Source organism: Camelina sativa, chromosome 5 (assembly GCF_000633955.1).
Source record: "Camelina sativa cultivar DH55 chromosome 5, Cs, whole genome shotgun sequence".
In the NCBI taxonomy this organism is placed as follows: Eukaryota; Viridiplantae; Streptophyta; class Magnoliopsida; order Brassicales; family Brassicaceae; genus Camelina; species Camelina sativa.
This window is the reverse complement of record NC_025689.1, coordinates 30,040,562-30,064,966: the sequence shown is the minus strand read 5'-3', so window position 1 is coordinate 30,064,966 and position 24,405 is coordinate 30,040,562. Positions and strand designations below refer to the sequence as shown.

The 24,405-nt window shown below is 32.2% G+C and overlaps 3 protein-coding genes across 3 annotated transcripts; 1 reads left to right on the top strand and 2 right to left on the bottom strand.

The window, feature by feature from the left end:
- Nucleotides 11,666–12,415, top strand: LOC104789706 (MADS-box transcription factor PHERES 2-like). Its single transcript, XM_010515360.2, has one exon. The coding sequence runs from the start codon at nucleotides 11,666–11,668 to the stop codon at nucleotides 12,413–12,415; it is 750 nt and encodes a 249-aa protein (XP_010513662.2).
- On the bottom strand, nucleotides 12,810–13,457 carry LOC104787889. Its single transcript, XM_010513544.2, has one exon. It carries the CDS (start codon nucleotides 13,341–13,343, stop codon nucleotides 13,059–13,061), a length of 285 nt encoding a protein of 94 aa, XP_010511846.1. The 5' UTR covers nucleotides 13,344–13,457; the 3' UTR covers nucleotides 12,810–13,058.
- On the bottom strand, nucleotides 21,219–22,678 carry LOC104787888. Its single transcript, XM_010513543.2, has 4 exons — nucleotides 22,457–22,678; nucleotides 22,096–22,304; nucleotides 21,936–21,999; nucleotides 21,219–21,540 (listed from the first exon to the last, which is right to left on the bottom strand). Exons 2-4 carry the CDS (start codon nucleotides 22,260–22,262, stop codon nucleotides 21,223–21,225), a joined length of 549 nt encoding a protein of 182 aa, XP_010511845.1. The 5' UTR covers nucleotides 22,263–22,304; nucleotides 22,457–22,678; the 3' UTR covers nucleotides 21,219–21,222.

Here is a 24,405-nt window from a genome sequence, read left to right as displayed (position 1 = left end):
TGGGACGGCTAGCGGTGGGCTAGTGGGGTCCACGGATGGTCCGTTGGGGCAGCTAGCGGTGGGCTAGTGGGTTCCGCGGGACGGGTTGTCACAACAAGAGAGATAAGCGAAGAGTTGTCTGCTCGATCAACGATCTCTACAAAAGAGAGAGAGAGAGAGAGAGAGAGAGAGAGAGAGAGAGAGAGAACACGAAAAACCCATTTCCAAAAATCGTAGTTTTATTTCGTTAACATGCCCAAATGAAAGAATACACTTCTCAAACATATTTTTTGTAGAAACAAACTTCTAATTAACAATGCCCAAACCCACACAAGAACACAATCAGACCCAATGAGAAAAGACATAGTAGAAGATATATCGAACAAGAATACAATCAGACCCATCAAACAACCATCAAAGAACCCTAAGTTGCGAACACAAACCCAAACAACCCTAATCCGTATAACTAATCGCGAATTCATACTATTTTTTTTTGTGTGCAAAGGTCTCATACTATTTTTTTTTTTGTGCAAAGGTCTCATCTCATTCATTCATTCGGATACAAACTTACAAAGCTTAAGAGTTTTTGCCAATACAAGACCAAATTCAAGAAGGTTACAACCATAAGCATAAAGCGTTAAAAAAGATAGATAATTCGACAACATTTCCAAGAGATATCGGAGACAAGGGCGGTGAGCCACCAAATCACAAACAATTCCAAGGGAAGTCGAAGCCACATTCACGAAAAAAGCAAGAATATGGTGAATTGTCCTTGTCTTTATCAATAGACATTGGGACGTTGAAAAGGGTTCCATGGCCAAGAGGCTCAAAGGAAAGGCCTGCTCATTAGCAATGAGGAGGGTGGATTCAGTTTTAAGGTTGGGTAAGGATTGCTTGGAGATGTTACGGTAACCACCATTTCTTAGAGATGGGAACATAATGTCGTACCTCTTCAAACTTTGGGTTGTGAGAAAAAACTTCTGGACTTTGATAATTTGCTTTTGACAGGGCTCGGGAAGCAGGGGAGATGGTAGGAGAAGGTTGAGGGAGGTGCGGTAATCTCCTCGCAATTGGTAGGAGATCATAATGGCGCTCTTCCTCAAGCTTTGGGATCCCGGACAGATGATGCAACAAAGCAATTGAAAGGACTCCGGGATCAGATGAAACGGAGAGGAGGAAAAGTTGGAGAAGCTTTGGTAACCACCGCTCCTTAGAGACGGGGTCATAATGCCGATATTCTTCAAACATTGATAAACATGAATAGTACCCTTGGGTGATTCTAATGGCAAGGTTTTCAAATAAACATTATATCCCATAGCAACATTGAGTGATTATGTCCCAAATGCAGTCTTCGGACAGATGGTTCTATGTATCGACACAATTGTATGTTACGGGAAAGCAATGAAATATTTAGAACGAACCTGGACTTGTGAAAAATAAGGTTTGGATCACATGGCCTCGATGAGAAAATATGTGGGCCAAAGCCCAGTTGGTAAAAAGCAGGGTCCACTCGAGGGGCAACAAGGGACGTTAGGGTTTCGCCGCCGCCGCTCATTCTCGATGTCATCGCCGGAGCAAAGCCCGGTCTGAACCAATCTGACGGTAGGACTCTCGATAGCTTACAGCCGAATCTTGAGGGATCAGGCTGAAACCGAGGGGGAGGTGTGGAGATCAAAACCGGCAGCGAGATCCGGTAAGGGAGGTCTTCAAGAGGAGACAAAGGAGACCCAGCATCTTTAGATCTGGGGAAATTGGAGATATTCACCTCAGATTCGAGAGTTGAAACGCCGCTGGACAGAGGGGACTTCTCTAGGTTTAGGTGCAACGGAGATAGGGGTATCAGCGGTTGGGGTGAGAGGAGATTCACCGGGAAAAGCCTCTCAAAATTACCAGAGAAGTTCAGGTCGCCGTCGATAAGAGGTTTACTGGAGAGAATTTGAAAAGATTGAGAAAATGGCCAAATCGACATTAAAAGAAAGATCTTTGAGAACCACGAGATGAAAAAGTTGCAAGAATCCCGACGCCGGCAAGCATAAGCTTTGCCGGCGCCAGAAGAGGAGGCTAAACGGAGATTCTCGATAGTCGGGACAGAGGGCTTTTCATTTTAGTTATTTGGTATCCTTTTAAATATATAAGTAGTTGCGAATTCATAATATTAAACTGATAATTTTATCTTCTGATTCCAATTGCTTCAATTTCATCCGAATCAATCCTTCGTCAATTTTGAATTTTGATCGAGAGAGAAAGAGGGAGACAGAGAGATGAAAGAAAGAAAGAAATATTCGACCCGTGAAAAAAAATATCCTACTTCTATTATTCTCTTTGGCCAATGAAAAATTGACACGTATGGTCTCTTATACAATAAACGAGTCTACTAAATAAGAGGCTTTCTTATATTTTTTTTATTTTTCTGATTTATTTTTTCTTTCTTTTCAACTAAACCCCCATTGGGATGACCTAAGATTTAATAATGTAATATGCATAACAAGTGGATCTTACATGACATGTAGTAATGTACAAGTGGCCTTTGTACTTTTGAATCTTTGATTGAGCCGTTATAAATTTGCAACTTGTTTTCTGTTATAACGACACAACTAGCAATTTTAAAATATCAAAATTCATTTTGAGTGAGAAAATAATGAATTCATGGAAAGGTCGGTATTATAATCCAAAGTGTTAAATAGGTCCACATTTCTTCTGCGTATTTATAACGGAAACGTTAGAAAAAAAAGGAGGAATGTCGATTTGTAGTAGTAAGACTGTAGCAAATAAAAAACAAGCGAGCGATTCCGGCTGATAAATTGAGGACAGGGAGAACATAAGAATATAAGATGGTTATAAAAAATGAAATTACCTAAAAAAATGAAATTACCTAGAATGGCATAATAAAATAGTAAAATAGTAAAATTACCTAATTTTGAAAACTCTAATTAAAGAACTAAATTATTTCATAACACATGTATGTCAAATTATCAATTCCAAGGATTTTTATAGTGGATCAAACAATATATGCTTTTGCTATATGGGTCACGTACGGACTCAGGATCATGGGAATTACGAGACACACAAAGTTAGAGCGTAGAAGAAATGAAGGGCTAATAGTTTATTACAAGTTACCTTCTCCACAAGTTGATAAGATGAGATAGATAACGGAGGTGTGCCACGTCGCCGAATCTATGGTCCAACAATTTATGATAACGATCTACGATGGTTTCATTCAAAACTCTTCATTTTATGAAAACGTCCGATCATGTGGCTCTCGACGCTTAATCCATCTAATTAAATTGAATGTAAACCATTGCAATCGTGGAAAATGATAATCCCAACATTTTCAAGATTAAAATTTTCAAAAAGATCGAAATAATTTGTGTTTATGTTAAAGACGTTTTGGGGAGGTAAGCAAGAGTTCATTGCATGCATGTCAATTCTAGATTCCCACTAGAAACGTTAAACATAAGAGTACTTTCTAGATTCCTATTAGAAATTTCCACATTTCAATATTAATTTGTAACCATATACATTGAGAGGTAACCAGTTACGTAAGGATCTATACAATAACGTGTTAATTAATGGTAGAAAGTAAAATGGTTAATGTATGTTGATTGGCAGTTTCAAAAGTGTGCCTGAGATGCAATGAGCAAGGTTTGAATTATTATTATTTTGAGTGTAAAAATATTACAAAAATACAATTACAGAAGAAATATCTTAGACATTGATCGATTGGGTAGAAGCAAAAGTTGACTCACATCAACAAGTAAGCGATACAAAAGATGAAATAACATGAAGCCAAAATATGAGATTAGGAGCTGATCAAGTGACAGTTTGAAATTTTATTTTTTCTGCATAAGCATCCAAATTTTTTTTGTATGTGGCTTACAACTAAAATGTTAGACTTGCATAAAGCCCTCAAAATTTTTTATATATATTATCTTCCAATTGGAAAGTTACGCTTAAAGATACACAAACTACGAGTGTATGACACTCATAAAAAAAAAATAAAAAAAATAAAAAAAAAACAAAAAAAAAAAAAAACCTTTTTTAAAAGAAATTATAATACATGGCATAAAAAGGTATAAATGAGTTTAGACCCGATTAAAAATAATTTTATTATTCATACAATAAGATCCACAATTTCAGATGATTTAATGGTGGGAACCATTTCAAACTAATCTTTGTATTTAACCCCCAATATAATTGTGATTTTTTTTTATATGTTTTTTATGATTTTGAAAATTGGATTTCTCTTAGTTTCCTTTGGTTAGCATTCATATTTTAGCATATAATATTGCATTCACATTTGCATTTGTCATTTTTAGATGCATGGAGTATTGGAGTGAAACATGTAGATTTAGAGGCATTTGGAGTACTATGAGTTCAAAGAAGGGAGGATTCGGCAATGGAGGGGCATTTGGAGTACTATGAGGTTGAGCTAAAAGAAAAGAGAATTTGGCAATGAGGAGGTGGAATGAGGCTGAAAGATGAAGGAGAGATCAAAAAATAAAAAGAAAGAGGAGTTGATCAACCTCGAGGTCAGGGGGAAACAAAACAACACGTAGATGAAAGCTTAATCGATCAGCTGATTGATAGATCATAATTGTGTCTTCAAGGGACCATTAATCAACCTCATAGTCATTAAATGCTCGATCAAAAATCATTTATGTTTGTTATTTTTCGGATCCAATTTGGTTTGCTCATCATTGATCCAATAATTTACAGATTAATTTATTATATGTTTAACCAAATTGTCTTGGTCATTTGAGTTCCAATCTATATATAATAGCAATCCGAATAAATGCCAGCAAAAGTTGTGTTTTTTCAATCGTACATTTTGGATAATTTTTTTAAAAAATCTGTAAAATATTTAAATTGTGTGTTTTACATAAAGTTGTGATTGTTCATTCTAATGTTTTTTTTGTAAAGTTGTAACTGTTCATTTTAGAGTTCTGTTTTTCGAATATCGTACCTTTTGAAAGCTATATATATTTGTCTGTTTGAACTGTTTTCATTTTTTTGTCATGACACAAAATAATATAAAATTTCAATCTCAACGGTTTTTAGAGCTTTCTAAATGATTCTCTAGCTAGCATTTATTCTTTTAATAGTAAAGAATTTCCTCCAATTTTTGATTTAACAAAAAATTTTTGAAATGATTAATCTAATTTATAACTTTTAGTTAATTTTAAATATAAAAACTTAATGAAAATTTTTAGAGTTTTTTTTCCAAGAGTTAGATGGATTATATAGTGAGCTTTTTGAATTTGACTTTTCATTGTGGTAATAAAGATGTCTTCTACTCAAAAGCAATTTATATGGGTTATTAGATATAAATATAATCAAGTGCAGACACAACAATTGCGATTTTTTCATAGTATATTTTCGTAAAATTTTTGTTTTTTTTTTTTAAGTTCAAACGGTTGTATCTATTTATTGTAGAGTTGGGTCTTTTTACTATATTTTATTTATATTTTTTCATCACAACTTTTTGTTATAATAGGTGTATCTATTTAAATAGTCATATCTTTTGATTTCTCTTTATATTTGTCTTTTCATTAGTAATGTCTGATATCACCTCCATCTCAGAGGAAGCAGTCATTGAATCGAGAGTGAGAGAGAGAAAAAACAAATACTCTTTGCCGGAACAGAGTTGGTTTGTAATATTTTTCAAATCCTTCTCTGTCTGTGTGATTAAGAAAATTCAAAAAATTATATTTGTTACCTCTATTAAAAAAAAGAAGGAAACATTATTAAAGGTTCAAAAAGAAAAAAATAAAACATTTGTGCACACTAATAAAAATGTCAATCTTGTTTTTAATTCAATATTTGTTGACTTTGTTTGGTTTATAAAAAAATTGTTGACAATAAAAAGAACATAAAAAAAAAAAGAGATATTTTAGAATACCTCCAATGGTTTTTAGTTCGTTGAAACAAATTTTCCATTTTACGTTGAATCTAAATAATTGATGATTAATATCTAATATTCAACATTATTCTATAATCTGACTAAAATTTTAGAAATGATTATAGCAATAGAGAAATTTAATAAAACTTAATATAGAATTTATTGTTGCGTCTATTTATCCTAAATTTTCGTTAAAAAATAGTTTAATAATTAAAAATAATAATAACAATCTGAATAAATGCGAACAACAGTTGCGACTTTTCGTAGTATTTTTTTTTTAAATTTTTTTTTTTTTTTTTTAAACTCAAACAATTGTATCTGTTCATTGTAGAGTTGTATCATTTAACTATATTTTATTCATATTTTTTCATCCTAACATTTTGTTCTAATAGGTGTGTTTATTTAAATAGTCATGTCTTTTAAACTTTTTATATATTTATCTTTTCATCAATAACTAACAAATTATTGTTCGTTGAAATAAATTTTCCATTTTATGTTGAATCTAAACACTACAAGAAAACAGTCGATTAGCGACTACAAGTAGCGACTACATTTGTAGTCGCCAAAAATAACGACCACATAGTGACCACTTTGCGACTATGTTGTGACTACAGTAATTTAGTCGCCAATGAATCACTACCTTACTGACCACAGTTGATAGTCGTAATATAGTCGTCAAATTAGCGATTATTCTGTGACTCATTACATAGTCACCCCGTAGTCGCCAAATAGTCATAAAAGATAGTTAAAAAAACATGTTTTTCATGTGGGGGTTGGTGTAGTCTTTAAAAACAAATTGTACCCATTTTTCATCTTCATTCCAACACAAGAGGTTATACCCTTCCCCAAAAAAAATTGTAGATCCAAAAAAAAAAAATTTGGCTTTATGAAAACTTTTATTTTCTCCAAAAAAATATATATATAGTTCTTAAAAAAAAACACAATATATATATATATATAATGTCGGGAAATTTTTCATTAGAATTTGAAGTGGGGTTGGACCAATTCTTATCGTTTGCAAGTAGTCAAGATAAAGTTCAGAATAATGGCGGTAAGTTTCTCTGTCCATGTAGTGTTTGCAAGAACAATAGATGTCTCTCGGATAGAAGAGTTATGATGCATCCGTTCGATGCATTTAAACGATCGTGAAGTAGTCAGCAGTTTAGCTACTAAAATGCGATTTATGGTAAAAGCTTCCAAATTTAACCATTATTATATATATACATACATAAGAAATTCTAATTGATATAATATATTATAAACTCTAAAACTTATATTATAAACTCTTAATCTTGAACTTTCAATTCTTAATCTTAGAAATTAATTCATAAACCATAAAATCAAAACTTAACCATTATTATATATATATACATAAAACCAAGGTTTAATACTTACATAAGAAAGTCTAATTGATATAATATATTATAAACTCTAAAACTTATATTATAAACTTAATTCATAAACCATAAAATCATAAATTATTGAATTTAGTTATTTCTTAATCTTAAACTTATAAATCAATTCTTAATCTTATAAATTTATTTAATTTAGTTAAGCCCAAATCCAATTGAATTGAGCTAGGCCCAAATCCAATTACATTCTCTTAGACAAAACCCTAAAGCCTCACTCCTTAGACAAAAAAAAAGAGCTTCTTCTTCTTCTTATCTCCTCTCATTCCACGAAACCCTAAAGCCGCAATCGTCACTCTCTCTTCTCAGTCTCTCTTCTCAATCGTCATTCTCTCCTCTTTTCTCAATCGTCGTTCTCTCTTCTCAGTCTCTCGTCTCAATCATCACACGATGCCTAATCGAGGAAGAAAGAGAAAACTTGTTCGTAATGTTTCTCAGATTCCCGGAGGGTCAAGACTACGGCATACTAATCTACGCAGTCAGTACGACTTCACGCCGGCAGTCCAAGCTCCTCATACGCAGCAGACACCTGAAGAATTCCCCATTTTGCCACAACATTCAAGGGAATCCCAGATCCGGGACTATCCTCCGCCTCAACAACTATTTCAGGGCTCCTTTACTCGCCAACCTCAACCTCAAGTACGCCGGTCTCCTTCAGAAGAAGTTAACTACAATCCAGCGACTCATGCAACTCTTCAAGATGACCCTCCGCCTTCTCCAGCTCAGCGCTCTCAGGCTCGTAGTCATCCATCGCATCCATCGTCCCAAGGCAACAACTTCGAAGAAGAAACTGCTACGGTGTTGCCGGAGCTCCAGGAGGACGTGGTTCGGGCTCTAAATGCCCTGCTTGTGGTGCCAGGTCGGGATAAGTTCACCACGGTCCTCTCTCCCACACCCATACCGAACACCCAATGGTATGATTTTGCTCTCTTCACATGTATTTGTAATGGTGTTTTGTGAATGTTAGAATAGAAATCTGTAGGATTGTGTCTTTAGATTCATGTTTATTTCGTTTGGTTTATGTTTATTTGTAGATTCATGTTTAGAATTGTTTGGTTTATTGTGTCTTTAGGATTGTGATTATGATAACGAGAGTAAGTTTATTATGATCTATTGCTTGTGTATTGAGATTCATGTTTATGTTTACTGATTCAAGTATAGATTGTGTTCATGCATCAAACCGTAGAAACTTTTTTGTGAATGTGCGTATTGTTTCTTTTGACTCATTAATTGATGCCTCTTTTATTATTTCTTTTGGTTCATGTGTATGGAGCTTTCAAGTAACCTACTGACAAAGACTTATTTGTTCATGTGTATGTAGGTTTACTCGTGACAAAGGGTCAAAACTTGTTCGGAAGATTACTAAAATTCTTCTAAACAAATTCGAAGGTCCCTTCTACAGCTGGACATGTGTGCCGCGGGACAAACAAGAGAGATACTTCATTGAGTTTGCGGTAAGGATTTATGTCACATAGCTTTACATGTCTTCTTTTCACTCACAATAAGCCTTATGTCACATAGCTTTACATGTCTTCTTTTCACTAACAATAGCTCCTTTTTTCTAGAAAACCCACACCTGGGATCCTTTGATAACTGGAACTGTTCAAGCTTATTTTGAGAAAATCTGTCAAAAGCGGATCAAAGACATGGTTAGCAATGTGAGGACTAGTCGAGTTCAACCAAACTGGATTGGAGACACTCTCTGGAGCACTATGGAGGATTACTGGGACACTGAAGAAGCACAACAAAAGAGTAAAACCTACTCTGATGCCCGTATGTCTGACCGTAACAGCCTAGGTCCTCACGTCCACCTCTCAGGGCCTAAGTCGTATCGTCAGCTTCAAGACAAAATGGTTAAGTAGCTGTTATTTTGCCACTTTCAATTCTTACATAACTGTTATTTTTTTTTAGTTAATCTCTTCTGAGGAATTGGGAAGAGAAGTCCGACTTGGTGAGGTTTTCATCAAGGCACATACAAAGCTTGATGGTACATATGTTGATCGGAAGGCAGAGAAGATTGCAGAAACATATGAGAAGACTGTTCAAGAGAGGTTGTCTCAGCTCGAGGCAGAGTCTTTTGCTGTGTCAGATGGAGAATCACGGCCACGGGACCTCACGACAGAAGAATATACAGAAATATTCCTGGAGGTAACTTTTTTAAAAAACCAATACACATTTATAGTCTTGGAGTTTAATTTGTCATCCTCTAACCTCCACTTTTCTCTTATTTTCAAGTCCACTGAGAAGGATTCAAGAGGAACACCTTATGGAGTTGGAAGCCTCAAGGACTGCCTTGTTCATGGAACGCATAAGCAAGCATGTGGCTCATCTACCTTTGTGGCTCTCGAAGAACAGTTGAAGAAAGCTCAACGCATGATAGAAGTACAAGCTGCTCAACTGCAGCGGCGTGATGCAGAACTTGTTGCGCGTGATGCAGAATTTGCTGCGCGTGAAGCTGAGCAATTCAAAGTTATTGCTGCCCAGAAGGGCAAGATTGACCAATTCTCTATCGTGGAAGAGTTTCTGAGGGAATGTGATCCGCGGTTTCAGAATTTTGTTGCAAGCCATTCAGCTAAAGAGACAACTCCAACTCCATCAACATCTGCTTAAGGTACTCTTCACTTCTAGCTCATCTTATACAATCATCTGGATAACAACTAAGTTGTTATAGGTTTCAAATGGGATCATTTCTTTTTCCTTTTTTCAATAGTGAGATTAATTTTTCTTTGTACCTTCTGTTTTCAACTTGGCAGAACCTTAAGGTATTGTGTTATAACACGGATCAATTCCTGATTTGAGAAGGATACAAGCACAGGAAGCCTAACTTGGGAAACGATTGGAAGAAGCCTTTCTTGTTGTTTTCTTGATCAATGTTTTTTCTTTTTGTTATCTTTTGAACTTGGGGTTGTAATGAATATGATGTTTCTTTCTTTTTGTTATCTTTCGAACTTGGGGTTGTAATGAATATGATGATATTTAAGATGTGTTTTGTTTATGTAATATTAATTGTAGTTATTTTTATAATTGTTCAAGTATAAGAATTAGATGTAAATCCAATTAAAGAGAATTTGTAAAACAAAATATAAAATTTTAGATAAATCAGAATAAATATTTATATAGCGAAATTATAAATATTTATATATAATATTATTTAAACACATAATCATAAATTATTCGTAAAGTAGTCACTACATTTAGTGACTAATTGACGACTAAATTTACGACTATACAAATAGTCTTAATATAGTCGTAAAGTAGTCACTAAACGTAGTGACTACGCAGACTAATTTACGACTGATTTACGACTACACAAAATTGTCATAATGTAGTCGCCATTTGGCGACTAATTTTACGACTATTTATTTTAGCGACTCTCGATTAACGACTACTGGTTTTAGTCGCTATTTAGTCATAACACACCTTTTAGCGACTAAATAATGACTAATAGCATAGTCGCTATTGGTTTGTTTTCTTGTAGTGAAATAATTTGGATATTAATATATAATATTCAATGTTATTCTATAATTTACCTAAAACTTTAGAAATGACTAGGTAATATCTGACATCAGCGGTAGGGATATGCGGCTTTTTCTGTTCTTGCTTCGTTACCCATTTTTCTAGTATTTCAAATTGTGCTTAGTCCTAATCCTTGTGACGTTACGTTTTCTCTTTGTTCTACAATTTACATGTGTCATACCAAAGATGAACATTCTTTTTTATCCATATAAACTATCATAAATTAATTAATAATCAGACATCTAATCTAATTGATGTATAAGCCACTATAATAGTTGAACAAAAATCGAGAGTGTAGATGGTTCTTGTCGTTTAAATGTCTTACAACTGATTTTTATAATATATAATATAGTTATTATCTATATTGTTATTTTCTATTCCACAAATATATATTTTTTTGTAATTTTTTTTTATCACTTTACGTTTTATCCATTTAAATTGGTATTTAATATGAAAATTAAAAAAAAAAATAGATTTATATATTGTAAATATTTTAAATTAATTTTCATACAACTTTTTACTAACGTGGACATCCTAAATAAAAATACATCTCACATTACATATGTAAGTGCAAAATTTACCCTTAATACAATATCTCTATCTTCACGTCCCATAAAAAGTATAATATCTAAACAGGATTACTAACTATCTGCAAAATGATAGGGTTATCATTTTATACTCAATTGAGTGCCTACACATAGGAGTGGAACGGATACGATATCTGAGATTCAACCAAATCTAAAGCTATGAGTGAGCAAGAAAATAAACCCTAATGGGCAGAAAGCACATTTCATTTCCTATATAAACACCTCATGCCAACAAAACAAGACACACAACAAAGATAGTGAACATGAGAAGAAAAATGAAGCATTCCCTTATAGAAAATGAAGCATCGAGAAAAAGAAGCTTCATCAAACGGAAAAAAGGGATGATGAAGAAACTTGCTCAGCTGTCGACTCTCTGTGACATCAAGACGTGTGCGGTTATCTACAGTCCATACAACCTAGACCCTGAGGCTTGGCCATCAAGAGAAGGCGCTGAGAAAGTGATATCAGATTTTATGGAGGTTTCGACGGGTGATCGGAATAAAAGGATGTTTGATCAAGAACGTTTTCTGCATGAGAGGATTGCTAAAGAGGAAGCAAAATTGCAAAAAATGCATACTGATAACCAAAATTTTGAGATTCAAAATATTATGTTTGGTTGTCTTAAAGGAGAGATTGATGTGCATAAGCTTGGTGAAAAGGATCGTCAAGATTTAAGTTCTTTTATTGATACCTATATAAACAAGCTTACTTGCAGGAGGCAGAACCTTATGGAGAATGGTGAATCTTCTTCTCGTTTACCTCCTTATGTTGTTGCAGATGCAGTTGTTGTCCCAGTTGGAGATTATGATCACGTGAATCAAAATCAAAATCAGCAGAAATCGATTCAACGCCAAGGTGATCTTCTTATTGAACCTTTTCAACAGATTCCACAGAAAATTCATCAATTCAATATGAATGTGAATCTGGATTTGAATTTGAATCTGAATATGAACTCGAACCAAAATATGATTTTGGATTTGAATCAAATTCCTAATGTTGAAGAGGATGGAGACCCCATGGACTAGAACCATCACCAACCTAAAACTGATGATATTGCTATCACCGATGCTGATGTTGGTGTTCCTAACACCACCAACAATTGATTTAGAGTTAAAAAGAGAGTTGTTTTTTTTCTTCTAAGTAAAGTATTTAATCGTTTGTAATTGTGTTTTTGTCATTTGAAAAGACAAATTTTCTATGTGATATCTTTTGGGTTTCTATTTTTTTTTTTGTAATAATAATTAAAGGTTTTGCTTTTAAGGTCATTTTAATGTTATTATGATTACTAGGTATATAAGTATTTTCTTGGAAAAATCTTATTTTATTTTAAAATTTTTAATCATATAGAAGAAAAGAAACTAGCCAATAGTTATGTTTCAATTGTAGGTTTGGTTCATCAATTCAATGTGTGAACAAAAATAATAGAGAAGGTTTTTTTATTAAATTTGGCTACTGATTTTATTCCTACATATTGTCGAGAACTATATTCTAATATCATAAATAACACATAATATTATGAAAACAATCTATAAACCCCCATAAACTTTCATATAGTACCACAAACCCACAGATTCTGAACCTCAATCTCTGTCCACACAATTTAGAAGTTAAAATCCAGTTTCCCTTAATTCGAAAGTTTGAATCCTTGGTAAGGAGTAAGGACTATGATTATGAGGAATGAGCTAAGTTATGGATGTTCCAAATATCATCGTCCCAAACAACATCATTGAACAAGACACCATAGTTTCTTCCAACGAACTCAACGTCCCAAAAAGGCAACCACACAGAGCTCCACGACATCTCCTCCACAACTCCACCGCCCCAACATTGCTCCTCCTCCTCCGTGGCTGCAGCCGCCGCTGCGGCAACCGCAACCTCCATCGCTGCAGCAGCCAATGAGTGATCATTATCCGTGCCTTCCTCTTCCTCCATATCTTTTCTCTGTCTCTTCATTATAAAAATGTTGGTTAGTGATTGGTGTTGATCTAAATTAAAGATGAAGAGTGAAGTCAGAGGATTATTTATAAGGGAAGTGGTTAGTGGAAGAAGACATATATGTGAGAGTTGGATGTAGAGAGAGACGTGAAGATTTGTTTTTTTTTTTTTGAATTCTCTCTTACCGACATTGGTTTCACGTAAACTTCAGTTGCCTTACGTCACACTCACAACATCTGTCTGCTTCCTTTTGCCCTACGTGTCCTCCTTTTTTTTTATTGTTTCCCCTTTTTTCTCCCCACTCCAAATATCTTGTGCAGTTGTTAAACCAAAATATCTGGAGATTCTATAAAATATGATACATAAGTATATTACATTGATTAAATTCAGATTGGGGTGATTAAACTAGTTCAAATTATATCAGTTAAATGATTAACCGGTGATGACTCGTAGGAGTATTTCTTGTTTTGTACAAAGTAAATAATGATGTGATCAGTTTATATAAAAATAAAGTATTTTATTTATGAAAATATGTAACGAATATAGTATCTAAAACATATTACTATGTCAAAAATCATTTGGTTAAGTGTTTTTCGATTTGGAATATTTTTAGTATTAATTTGTTCTGAACATCTGAGTTCTAATATTTTTTAAAAAAGTATATGAAATTAAATGAAAAGGCTAACATAGCAATATTGTATATATGTTAAAATAAAAAATTTGGTAGTGATATATTGTATATCTATAAACTTATATACAAGTTATTGCTTAACTTAAATTGAATCACGCTTACAAAAAAAAAAAGTTGAACTTCTACTTAAGATTAATCGGGTCAGTCTAACTTTTAGTAAATACATAAGCGACTTCTTAATGGAAAAAAATAACTAGTCAAACTTTTGAAATAATCAGCGAACGATTCAATCTGTAACTTTATTCATTGATTAACTATTATTGTTATTATATAAAGAAATGAGCATGCTGCATGCTTAACTATATTCTTCATTTACTTAAATTGTTAAAACAATTGATTTGGTTGAGAAAGAAAATTAATTCCAAAAATAGAAAGATATAAAGTAGAGAGATTAAAGTGTTTTCATGTTCAAAGAAAATGGTCACGAAGTGGCGATATGCATTGTATACATCTTTATCTCCAAACGTAGCGTACGCAAGGGACAATAGAGACATGTACGTATGATTCAGGTAACGTTCTTTGTAGAGTTGTAAACTATGTGATCAAACCAAAAATTAGTGTACTACGATTGACATGTATGTAGTTATAATTCAAAGAAATTATAACTTTAACTTTTTTAATTATAATACATATTTACGAAATAATAAAGAAAGTAAAATTAAATTATAAAAGCGAATGATCATATTCTCTATATAATATTAATATTAATCTAGGCCTATTATATTAGTAGTTAGTCATAGGTGGAATTTTAACAAAGTGCCTAGATAATAGTACTTTGCTTTCAAAAGTGAATTTTGTATGGTTGAGTTGGAATCCAATGACCTTCAGACTTTGTAACTCAGTGTCGACGGCGTTTTTTGTGTTAGGTTGAAACTCAGCCACGTTTTATTATGTGCCTACTTCTGCACGCCATATCCTCTTATATTAATTTTAATTGGTTTTAGTTAAATTGTAGTAGTTGGTAATATACTTTTAGCGCATCATCGACATATTTAGTCTTGGAGATCATCTGGACTTCCTTTTCTGTTCGTGACGGCAGGAGATAGTCTTGTTTTTTTCTGTGTGCAAGAAAAAAAAAGAGAAGATAATTTTGTCTAAATATGTTTTTATCACACATTTAAAATATAATTTAAAATTACTAGTAACGAGTTCAAACTTGATCCAAACTGATCTTAGATGGAACAATTTTATTATCTATTTTCTAATAATTGCTTGGTTAAAATATATATATATAAGAAAAAATTTAAATAATATATTTGAATCGAATTATATTTGAATAACCCGTACACCCCAATTATATCCATATATAATTAATAACTGTTATTTTATGTGCTACAGAAACAGGATGCAGCCTCTTCTGGTTATTTCCATATATATCTATTTTATTTAAGATAAACCCTATATCAATAAAGGTTTTTGTTTATTATTTTTTTTGTTCAACTACATACAAACATATGTTTTTTATATAATTTACTTTGAAACTCAAAGAGAAGGAGCAAGTGAGTCAGTAGTATTCACCTCTGTTTTCATTCTCATCAAATCCATGTTCGAATCTGATTTTTTTTAAAAAGAGGCTTATAATTTGCCAATTAAACAATGATGACAAACAAAAAAATTTGAAACTTCAATTTTGTTTTCTTTATTAAAAAATTTTTAAAATAGAAATTATGTTTTATTCGATGTCAAAATTTTTAAGTCCAAACAAATCAACCCGCATATATATAACCAATCTTAAATTTCGGACTGAACATTCTACATCAGTATGGTAAAATAACCTTTACTATTATTATTATTATTTTTTCTGTCGACAACCTTTATTTAACGATAGGTCTATTATTGATAGGTATGTCTTCATGTACATGTTGTGTTTTTCTAGTGGGGGTGTAACTACCCGAAATGGATTAGGGAAAAAAAACAATTTCTAAAAATAAAGATAACAATGTGAAAGAAAAAAACAAATTTGTGTATTTTAGGACTAGGACAGGGTCAAGTTGAATATTGTATGTGGGGATCGGAAGGGGCAAGTGGCAATTGGACCTTCTCTTCGTCTACTTTCATTTGCTTCTCTCGGTCACCATCAAAGGGCTATCACCAGCCACGTTTTGTTTTGCCGATGGGGTTAGTTCAATAATTGTGTTTATAATAAATGGCCGATAAAGTTTTGAGTTGGACTGTTTTGAGCTTTCGTTTGAGTTTTAGAACTTTTTTTTGAATTAAAGAGCTTTCGTACAAACATCAAATAAAAATAATCTTTGCATTACAAATATTTACGGTTTAGTTATATATTGATTTAATAAAAATATATTTAAGGTGTTGAATACTCAAAAGGAGTTTATGAGATGTAATCGATTTTGTCGACTAAACTTCCATCTATTTAGACATAGTTTAAGTGTTTAAACTACCTCTGAAGCGTTAAACCAAAAATAAAACCACACAACTTGTAGCATTAAAAATTAACACATGCCCGAATCCGAGTCATATCCACAGCATTTAACAATAGAATTATTTAAGTTCTTACATAAACATAAGAACGTACATGTGTGCGTTTACTTATATTATATCCAACTCAATCTAAGTAAATACTAAATACTCAGAAAATTAATATACTTATTTTCGTATCCACCTCGATAAAGTTTTAATTCAGCAAATTAATGAATTAGGAGATGCCGACTTGATATTATATCTCCAACATTATCCAAAACACCTAGAGCAAATTTATAGTATTCATTTTTGTGCAGAGCACTAAAAGAATAAATATGACATAAAACTAAAACTTGTGAAAACCATTAATGCCTGGTTTTGCTACAAAACTCCACCAACACATGCATCCTTATCTGTCCATTATCTACCAGCTCATAAGCTAATGCATATACCAAAGACATGCTCAATTTCATGATTTTGTTTCCAAATCATATAATCTTAATCGATTTTTTGTAAATTTTACACATCCCTTGTGTTAAAAAACCAACACGATTTCTAATGGCCTATAACTGTACACAAAGCTTAAATGGGCCACATATCTTAGGTAATTAATAATTTGGAACCTTATGTAATGGCCAACGTAGATTTTAGGCCCATATAATTAATAGCCATTACTATCAAAACATTCAATCATAAATATTTTGCCTAGTCTTTAGAACTACAAAAATTATTGGTGAAGAATTGATGAATCAAATTTGTGACAACAACGGTGTAATTTTTTTAAAGAAAAAGTAGTGTTAAGCGATAACAGAAAAGTAAAAACTGGAAAAAAAAAATTTGTTATTAGACAAACATATACTTAAAAATAAAATATTAAAAAATACAATTTTATTTTATCACCATATATATACATATGTATCTTGATAAATAATAATATATTGTGTTTAATAATGAATACTTATAATTAGTCCCTAAATAATATAATAAATATCTAAAGTTCCAGTACTACAAATTTACACAATTAAAATTCGTTTAATATGTTTACTTAAAGTTTTGGTTAATAATGATCAATAAATTTTTGGTCTCAATACATTTGTGTTGGTACATATACTATTTTGTATATATAGATATGATACATATAAATAAAAATAAACAAAAATATTGTTTGACATCAAATTTTTGCATTTTAATGTTTTTTTTTTGCGGTTTATTAAAGGTTTTTATGCTACTCTATTACAAGATCAACAATAAATCAAAAGAAAGAAGAAAAACATTATATTAGGACATTTTTGAAAATCATCATGTAATCGTTTACGTAAATTATTGGCAGGAATAATAATAAATATTTAGTTGTTAGTTTTACTTTTACGAGAGGTTTATATATAGAACAAAGAAAAAAAAAAGTTAGATGGTTGTTTGTTAATTCACAATTTATCTAGGGTGTAACTGTGATATTATAAAATTGGTTAGAGATCATTAAATAAGAGAAAGAAGTAGGAAGAAAGAGGGAGACAAATGTCATGTGAGAATGGGTTGCACAATTCTCGAAACCAAACTGCTTACTTACTTCCCCAGTGAGTCAGTGACCCTTTCTCTTTGGTCAGTTTTATCGGCGCTCCACATTTTTCCGCTATTTTCATCCTTTCGCTTCTCCCAAACTTTATTTATATAAAATATTATTACTATTATACTATGGGTGTGAATGGTTGCAACGGTCAGGGCGGCCAAATCTATCTGCAGACTGCACCGCTTTTAATTTACCATTCAACAAATATAGTCCGCAGTGGTGCGGTCCAAATAAAGTAGAGACAAGACTGCTGCGGACCAACTGCGGATCATTTTTGTATATAAATAGAGCTGGTTCGCAGCGGTCTGTAGTCCGCCCCAAAAATAGAGCAGTCCAGACTGCAGACAGATTTAGCCGTTCTGAACGCAGTTACCATTCAAACCCTATGTATTTTGATAAATGCATGTCTGTTCTTTGTCAACTTTAATAAATGTTTTAGACAACATGTTGAATCGTTGATAAATGATAACTCTCTTCTTCAAACTATAGCTCTGCTTTTGTTTTCCTTTTACTTTATTTTTTCACAAACCTCTACCTCTTGCTTGCTTTGTGCTATTTTGACTGCGATCAATATTTGTGGATTTAAATCTCTCTGGGATTATAAAGACAAGAATGGACTATGAAAGCATAGGATCAAGATCCAAATATAACGGCAGCCTATGTTTGTTAATTATCAGGGTGTTATTATATTCTTAGATTAATGTTGCAAGTATTGGAGATCTATTCTTAATACTCTGAATTATGATTTTAAAAATAGCTAAAATAGAGAAAATATATGAAGCGGAACTTATAAAACATATTAAAGTATATGAATGAGACATTGAGACTACAACTGTCTAGGTAATTAGAGACTGTCGTGGAAGTTTTCTAACACATACATAGTCTTCGCCTATATTAGTAATGTTATTAGATACGGAAGTGAAAAAAGCTTCCAGTGGGCTTTAGAGAATATGTCCAGTCTTTGAAATTCCATATGTGATTTTTGATCCGTGGACTACTCTACTTTGAAGGATCTTCATTCTTCAACATATAGGAAAATGCATCAAGTATCAAATCTTCAATCACTAAGAAAGGAACACTTTATTTTAGTCGTTCAAAAATGTAACTCTAGGAGGGTAGGATGCAATTTATCCTGATTGGGGGAAAGATCTCTTCTTCTTTTTTTTTTTTTTTTTTTTTTTTCAGTTTTTNTGGGTAATATTATGTTGGTATTTTTTAAAGGTTTTTGTTTGTATGAGATATTGTTTTGAAACTATATGTTAAAATAGCATATATGTTAACTTGTCAATAGCTGAACAAAAATGAAAAAAAAAATGTATTGATATTAAAAACTATTTCTAAAATTTTTTTTGGAAAACCTAGAAGTCGAGACCATATAACATGTAACCAGATAGTTTGTTTGTTTTTTTTGTTATCGAGTGCGACATAGTAACCAGATAGTTTGTTTTTACGTACCAGTGATAAAGTTTAACAGTTATGTCTGATAGTAAATATAAAGCTTATATAGTAGGATATTAAAAATTCAACAAAGCTTCATTTCTTATTGATCATAACATAATAAACTAATCTTAATGCATACTTGGAGCTTGTCCTCAACCTCCATCTTTCAGCTTCATCGCTTTTCAATTTTAAAATATCATGATGAACAAAAATGAAAAGAAAAATTATATATCAATATTAAAAACTATTTAGAAATTTTTTTTGAAAAACTTAGAAATTGATGGTTCAAGTGGCGTTTGGTACAAGACCATATAACATGTTATTGTCTCGGGACGAGATTCGGCCAGAACTTTTTAGTTATTAAAAAAAAAATAGAAAACAGAAAAGCAAACAGAACAAAAAGATATATAATTACCATATTTTAAACATTCTCTATTTTTTTCGATATGTTAAAATTCTTCCTATTTTGGATTATTCTATGTTTAATCGGTAGATCATTCTTATCTGTTTCTGTTAATAACTAATCTTTTAAAGATATTAGTCATTTGATTATTTCGATTATTTTTTGTCTAAATTTAAATACTTTAATTATTTTAAAATTACATAAATAAAACAATTTATTTTTATTATTTTTCAGACATTTATATACTTCAATTTAGTTTTTACCAAAACATAATAATAACTGGTGAGTAACTAAACTATATAACTTTCAGTTGTAAAAGGATATATTAAAAGAATAAAAAATTAAATGGGAGCAGTAGCAGAGTGTCAGACTTTCACAGATCTGACGATATTCTTGTAACCAAAAGCGTAGAAGATGCTGAGAGAGACCGCATGTTCTTTCTTTTTTCTTCCTCTTCTTCTTCTTTTTAAAAAAAAAAAATTATAAACACATTTTCATTTACCTATATAACACTTTCTCAAGTTAATTTATATAACTCTTGATTTTTTACTTTTTTCACTAATTTATTTCAACTTTACAACTACAAGTTACAATAACTCTCCTCTGTTTAAACCAATTGAATGAAGTCATAACTCTTAAAGTTTTGTTGCTGATACCACATTAGATTTTTTGGTTATGAAAAGTAAAAAATAATAATTAAATCAACCAGATATTTTGAACTTAGTCTCCAACGTCTGTGAAACACATGGCACTTCTCAGTTCACAGCTTTTCTCTTTCTTTACTCATTACATCATCTCTTTCAGAAACAACAAGATTCGCTGCTTTCATAAGTAAAAAAATATCATTTCAATTTCTTCTTTTTGTACAAATTTTTTCTCATCTTCGAAACTGACTCTCAAAAAAAAAAAAAAAAAAACCTAATACCCAAAATATCTTTCTTTCTTCTATCTCTGATTAGGTCTCAAACCTTTTCTTTACTTTACACAAATGACCCATACAAAGAAACCTTCCCAAATATATTTAATACTTCTCCCAAAACCTAAACTTTTATTTTTTCCTCACCTTAATACTTACAAGATAAGACCCATTAAAAAACACTACAAACTAATATAAAAAACTTAACCCAGAAAATTTGCTCCGTTACCTATTTACACTCTTGAAAAAAAAAAAGGAAGCAAACTCCAAAAGATCGATCTCTCTCGTACTCTTCTTCTTACTCTGTCCCCCTTCAAAAAGATTCCACACAACATCTCAATTCTCCTTAACACTTATATTTACGACGCACCACTAATTTGGTTTTCTTGTTGAGTTAATTCAAAAGAGTATATTGTATGAAACCCCCTTAAAGGGTTTTTGTCAAAGGGTTTCGAATCTCTAAGCCAAGGCAGGGATAGAGCAGTTTCTGCTGTCCCTGTCAAGACAATCAAACCCTTCAATCCTAACCGCTGGGCTGTTACCAAAATTGCCTCTAACAACACACCCTCCTCCTTTCCTCCCAGAGGAAGTAGTAGAAGAAGGGGATGACTGAGGTAAACCCACCGGTGGTGAAGAGACCAGTACGATGTCATCTCTGAATCTTGCATCCTGTGTTAATGGGTTAGCGACTCTGCTCGGCGGCGACCCACATAAAAACGGGGACGGCGAGTCTATTACCTGCTGCTGCGTATTAACTTGTTCTGTACCATAACCATCCTGTCAACCAAAAACACATCATCATCAAAATCTCCTCCTCCATGATTATTATATAATTCATACACTTCTTTTGGCTAAATAAATAGTTTAAAGAAACATAGGTGACCCACACTATGTGCTGTAAGGAGTTAACTCGAAGAAGACGTCTTTATTCCTAAAGTATTCGACAAAGTCCTTAATACACACACACAACGATCACATGTTCCCTTTTTTTATATATAATCAAAAGAATCGTACACGATTACTACTACTTTTAATTTTCTTTCTAGAATAATATTTTCAAGAAACCGACTCGTTACTAGTTTCTTTTAATTGAAAAAGATCCTTTACCAAAGTTTCACCTACCAAAAACAACTCAAAATTAAGGAGAACGAACGAAGAAGAAGAATACAAACCTTGGTGAGTATGATATCTAAGATATCAGTCTCTGCTTTAGATTCACATAACTCCAATTGATGACTGAATACACACAAAAAAAAATCACAATTAATCTTATAGGCAAATTGAATCAATCAAACACACGAACGAGTGAGGATTTGAATAATTCAAACAAACCTGAAGTAGCAACGGAGAGATCGAGAAGGATGATGGTAGTTACGGAGACCAATACGACGTGGTTTTGGGCAAACGACGGTGGTTTGATCTCTTTCAACAACTGAAACAGAGCTTCTCAAATCTCCACCAGCTGCGAACGCGTTTGGTTGTACCGCAAAGTGATTCATCTTTTTCGAATTTTTCAAACCAAAAAAAAATTTAAAATAAACCTGATTCACATGAACACACAGATTTTGAAAATTAGATCTCTAAACACAAGATCTGAATCTGAAATTAACAACAAAATCGAGAACAGATCCGTTAATTTTGAAAGGCAAAATTCACAGATCTGAAGGATTTAAGATAAGATTCGTGTTCGTACCTTAAGCTTTTAACTGTACAGCTTTGTTTAAAGGGAAGTGGAAGCTATGGCGGCGAAGGAGAGAGAGGGAGGAGCTTAGATGATGAACATAGAATAAAAGAGAGAAGGGATGATGAAAGGTGTGAGAGAGAGAGAGAAGAGAGAGCGTGAAGTGTGTGGTAGTGTGTGTGTATAATGTAATGTAGTTAGGCCAAAGGAGACGACGACGAGAGAAGAGGACATTGTTGAGGTCCCTTTGTTCATTTATAGGGCCATACCCATTTTTTTTCCTTTCTTTTTTTTTCAAAAATTGATAAATATTTTTATATTGAAATAAAATATTAAAGGGTCGTTTGCTCGATGGATATGTTATGAATTTATTAAGTTTCTATTTTAATTGAGATTTCTTTTGGTATTTTATAGTAATAATAAATTATGATATACTTTTTTAGGGAGTTTTAGTTTAGGTATGATTAGATTTGCGATGTTTCGGTTTGTTCTTTGTTAACTTGATAACAATATTATTTTATGTGAAAAAAAAAACAATACAGTTTTATATGATATAAAAGGAACTATATATATTTAGTCTAGTTTACTTGTTATATACAATTTCGAAAAATAACAGATAAAATGGACTAATCACTTTGTGACTGAAACGTTTTTATTTGCTATATGATAAACAGTATGTTATATCTTATACAATTACAATATGGATCGTTACTGAATTAGTAAAAAAAAATATCAACAGTAAATGAACAAAACTAATTAAAATTTTATAATTTACCATTAATTTACCATTTTTACAATAATTTTATCAACATATCATTTATTGAAAATATATTTATTTTGTGTAAAATGTTTACAAAATTGTTACTTCTAGATTGCAAAATAAAACAAATGTATTTTAGTGTTTTTTGTGAGTGATAATTTTTTTGTTTTTTCAATGATTTTGTTTTTGCATTGGCATTTACATAGTTATATATGATTTTATCTTTGTTTTCTATCCTGGACACAACAGTCATATGTATGATGTATCTAAACCATTTTTTGTGTTACTCCATAAATTTCGGTTATTCAAAAACCATACTTACTAATTTCTAGGACATGTATAATGTATTGTGTCAGCTAGTTTTTTTTATTCATACGAACAACCGGTTTTTGTGTCTCAAAATATCTAGTTATCAGTTTTAGTTTTGGGTAAGCGAGCTCATAATTTTTTTATCAAATAGAAACAATTTGGCCTCATAAAAAGTCAAGCTGCTAAGCGTTTCCTCAAAATAGAAACAATCCAGTCTATCAATTGTAGAAACGTTTTTTTGTTTGCTATCGTTGGGCCACAACTGACCGGTCCATTAGCCAAAATTCTTATATTCATAGAAAGCGGGATTCATATCTTGGTGTGATGGTATTTTCTACAAATAAACTTACTTCATGCCACTACACTAAGATCACTTTACTAAAATTATGTTTTCTTATGACAAAGTTTAATATTTTTGACAAAATAAAATTACGTTTATCACTAAATTATATGACACTTACGCTGACGCTTACGTTTCTAACTTCTATAACATACCGTTATATATAACTTTAGGTAACTAGCTGATAATTCAAAGATAAATATAATTTTAATGCATCAGTTAGAAAAACTTTATATGGGATGCGAAGTTTGAAATATACTAAAATGTCATTTCAGATTACTTAATAGAAAAAAAAAAAAGTGAGAGAGCGGCGATGACACATGCGATTCTAGGGTTTTGATTTTTCGGATGATTCAGGGGATCTGGCTGGTTGAAGGTTGTGGTTTTCCATGGGTTTCTCTGGATCTGTTGGAGGTTGGCTGTGCTGTTCTCGGAAAATCTTCTTTTGGTGGATTTTTAGGGATTGTGTTTCGGGAATTTGGGGTTTTTTGGGTTAGCACATCTTTCGGGATTGTGCTACTGTGGATCTCTGATTCGAAAGGCGGATTTGGA

What these genes read in the sequence shown, in the direction of transcription:
- LOC104789706 (XM_010515360.2), top strand. Translation starts at nt 11,666, where the DNA reads ATGAAGCATTCCCTTATAGAAAATGAAGCATCGAGAAAAAGAAGCTTC.
- LOC104787889 (XM_010513544.2), bottom strand. Translation starts at nt 13,343, where the DNA reads ATGAAGAGACAGAGAAAAGATATGGAGGAAGAGGAAGGCACGGATAAT.
- LOC104787888 (XM_010513543.2), bottom strand. Translation starts at nt 22,262, where the DNA reads ATGAATCACTTTGCGGTACAACCAAACGCGTTCGCAGCTGGTGGAGAT. An exon ending in TCTCTCCGTTGCTACTTCAG is followed by an intron (nt 22,000 to 22,095) that starts GTTTGTTTGAAT and finishes GTGTGTATTCAG; the next exon opens with TCATCAATTGGAGTTATGTG. An exon ending in TAGATATCATACTCACCAAG is followed by an intron (nt 21,541 to 21,935) that starts GTTTGTATTCTT and finishes TTTGGTTGACAG; the next exon opens with GATGGTTATGGTACAGAACA.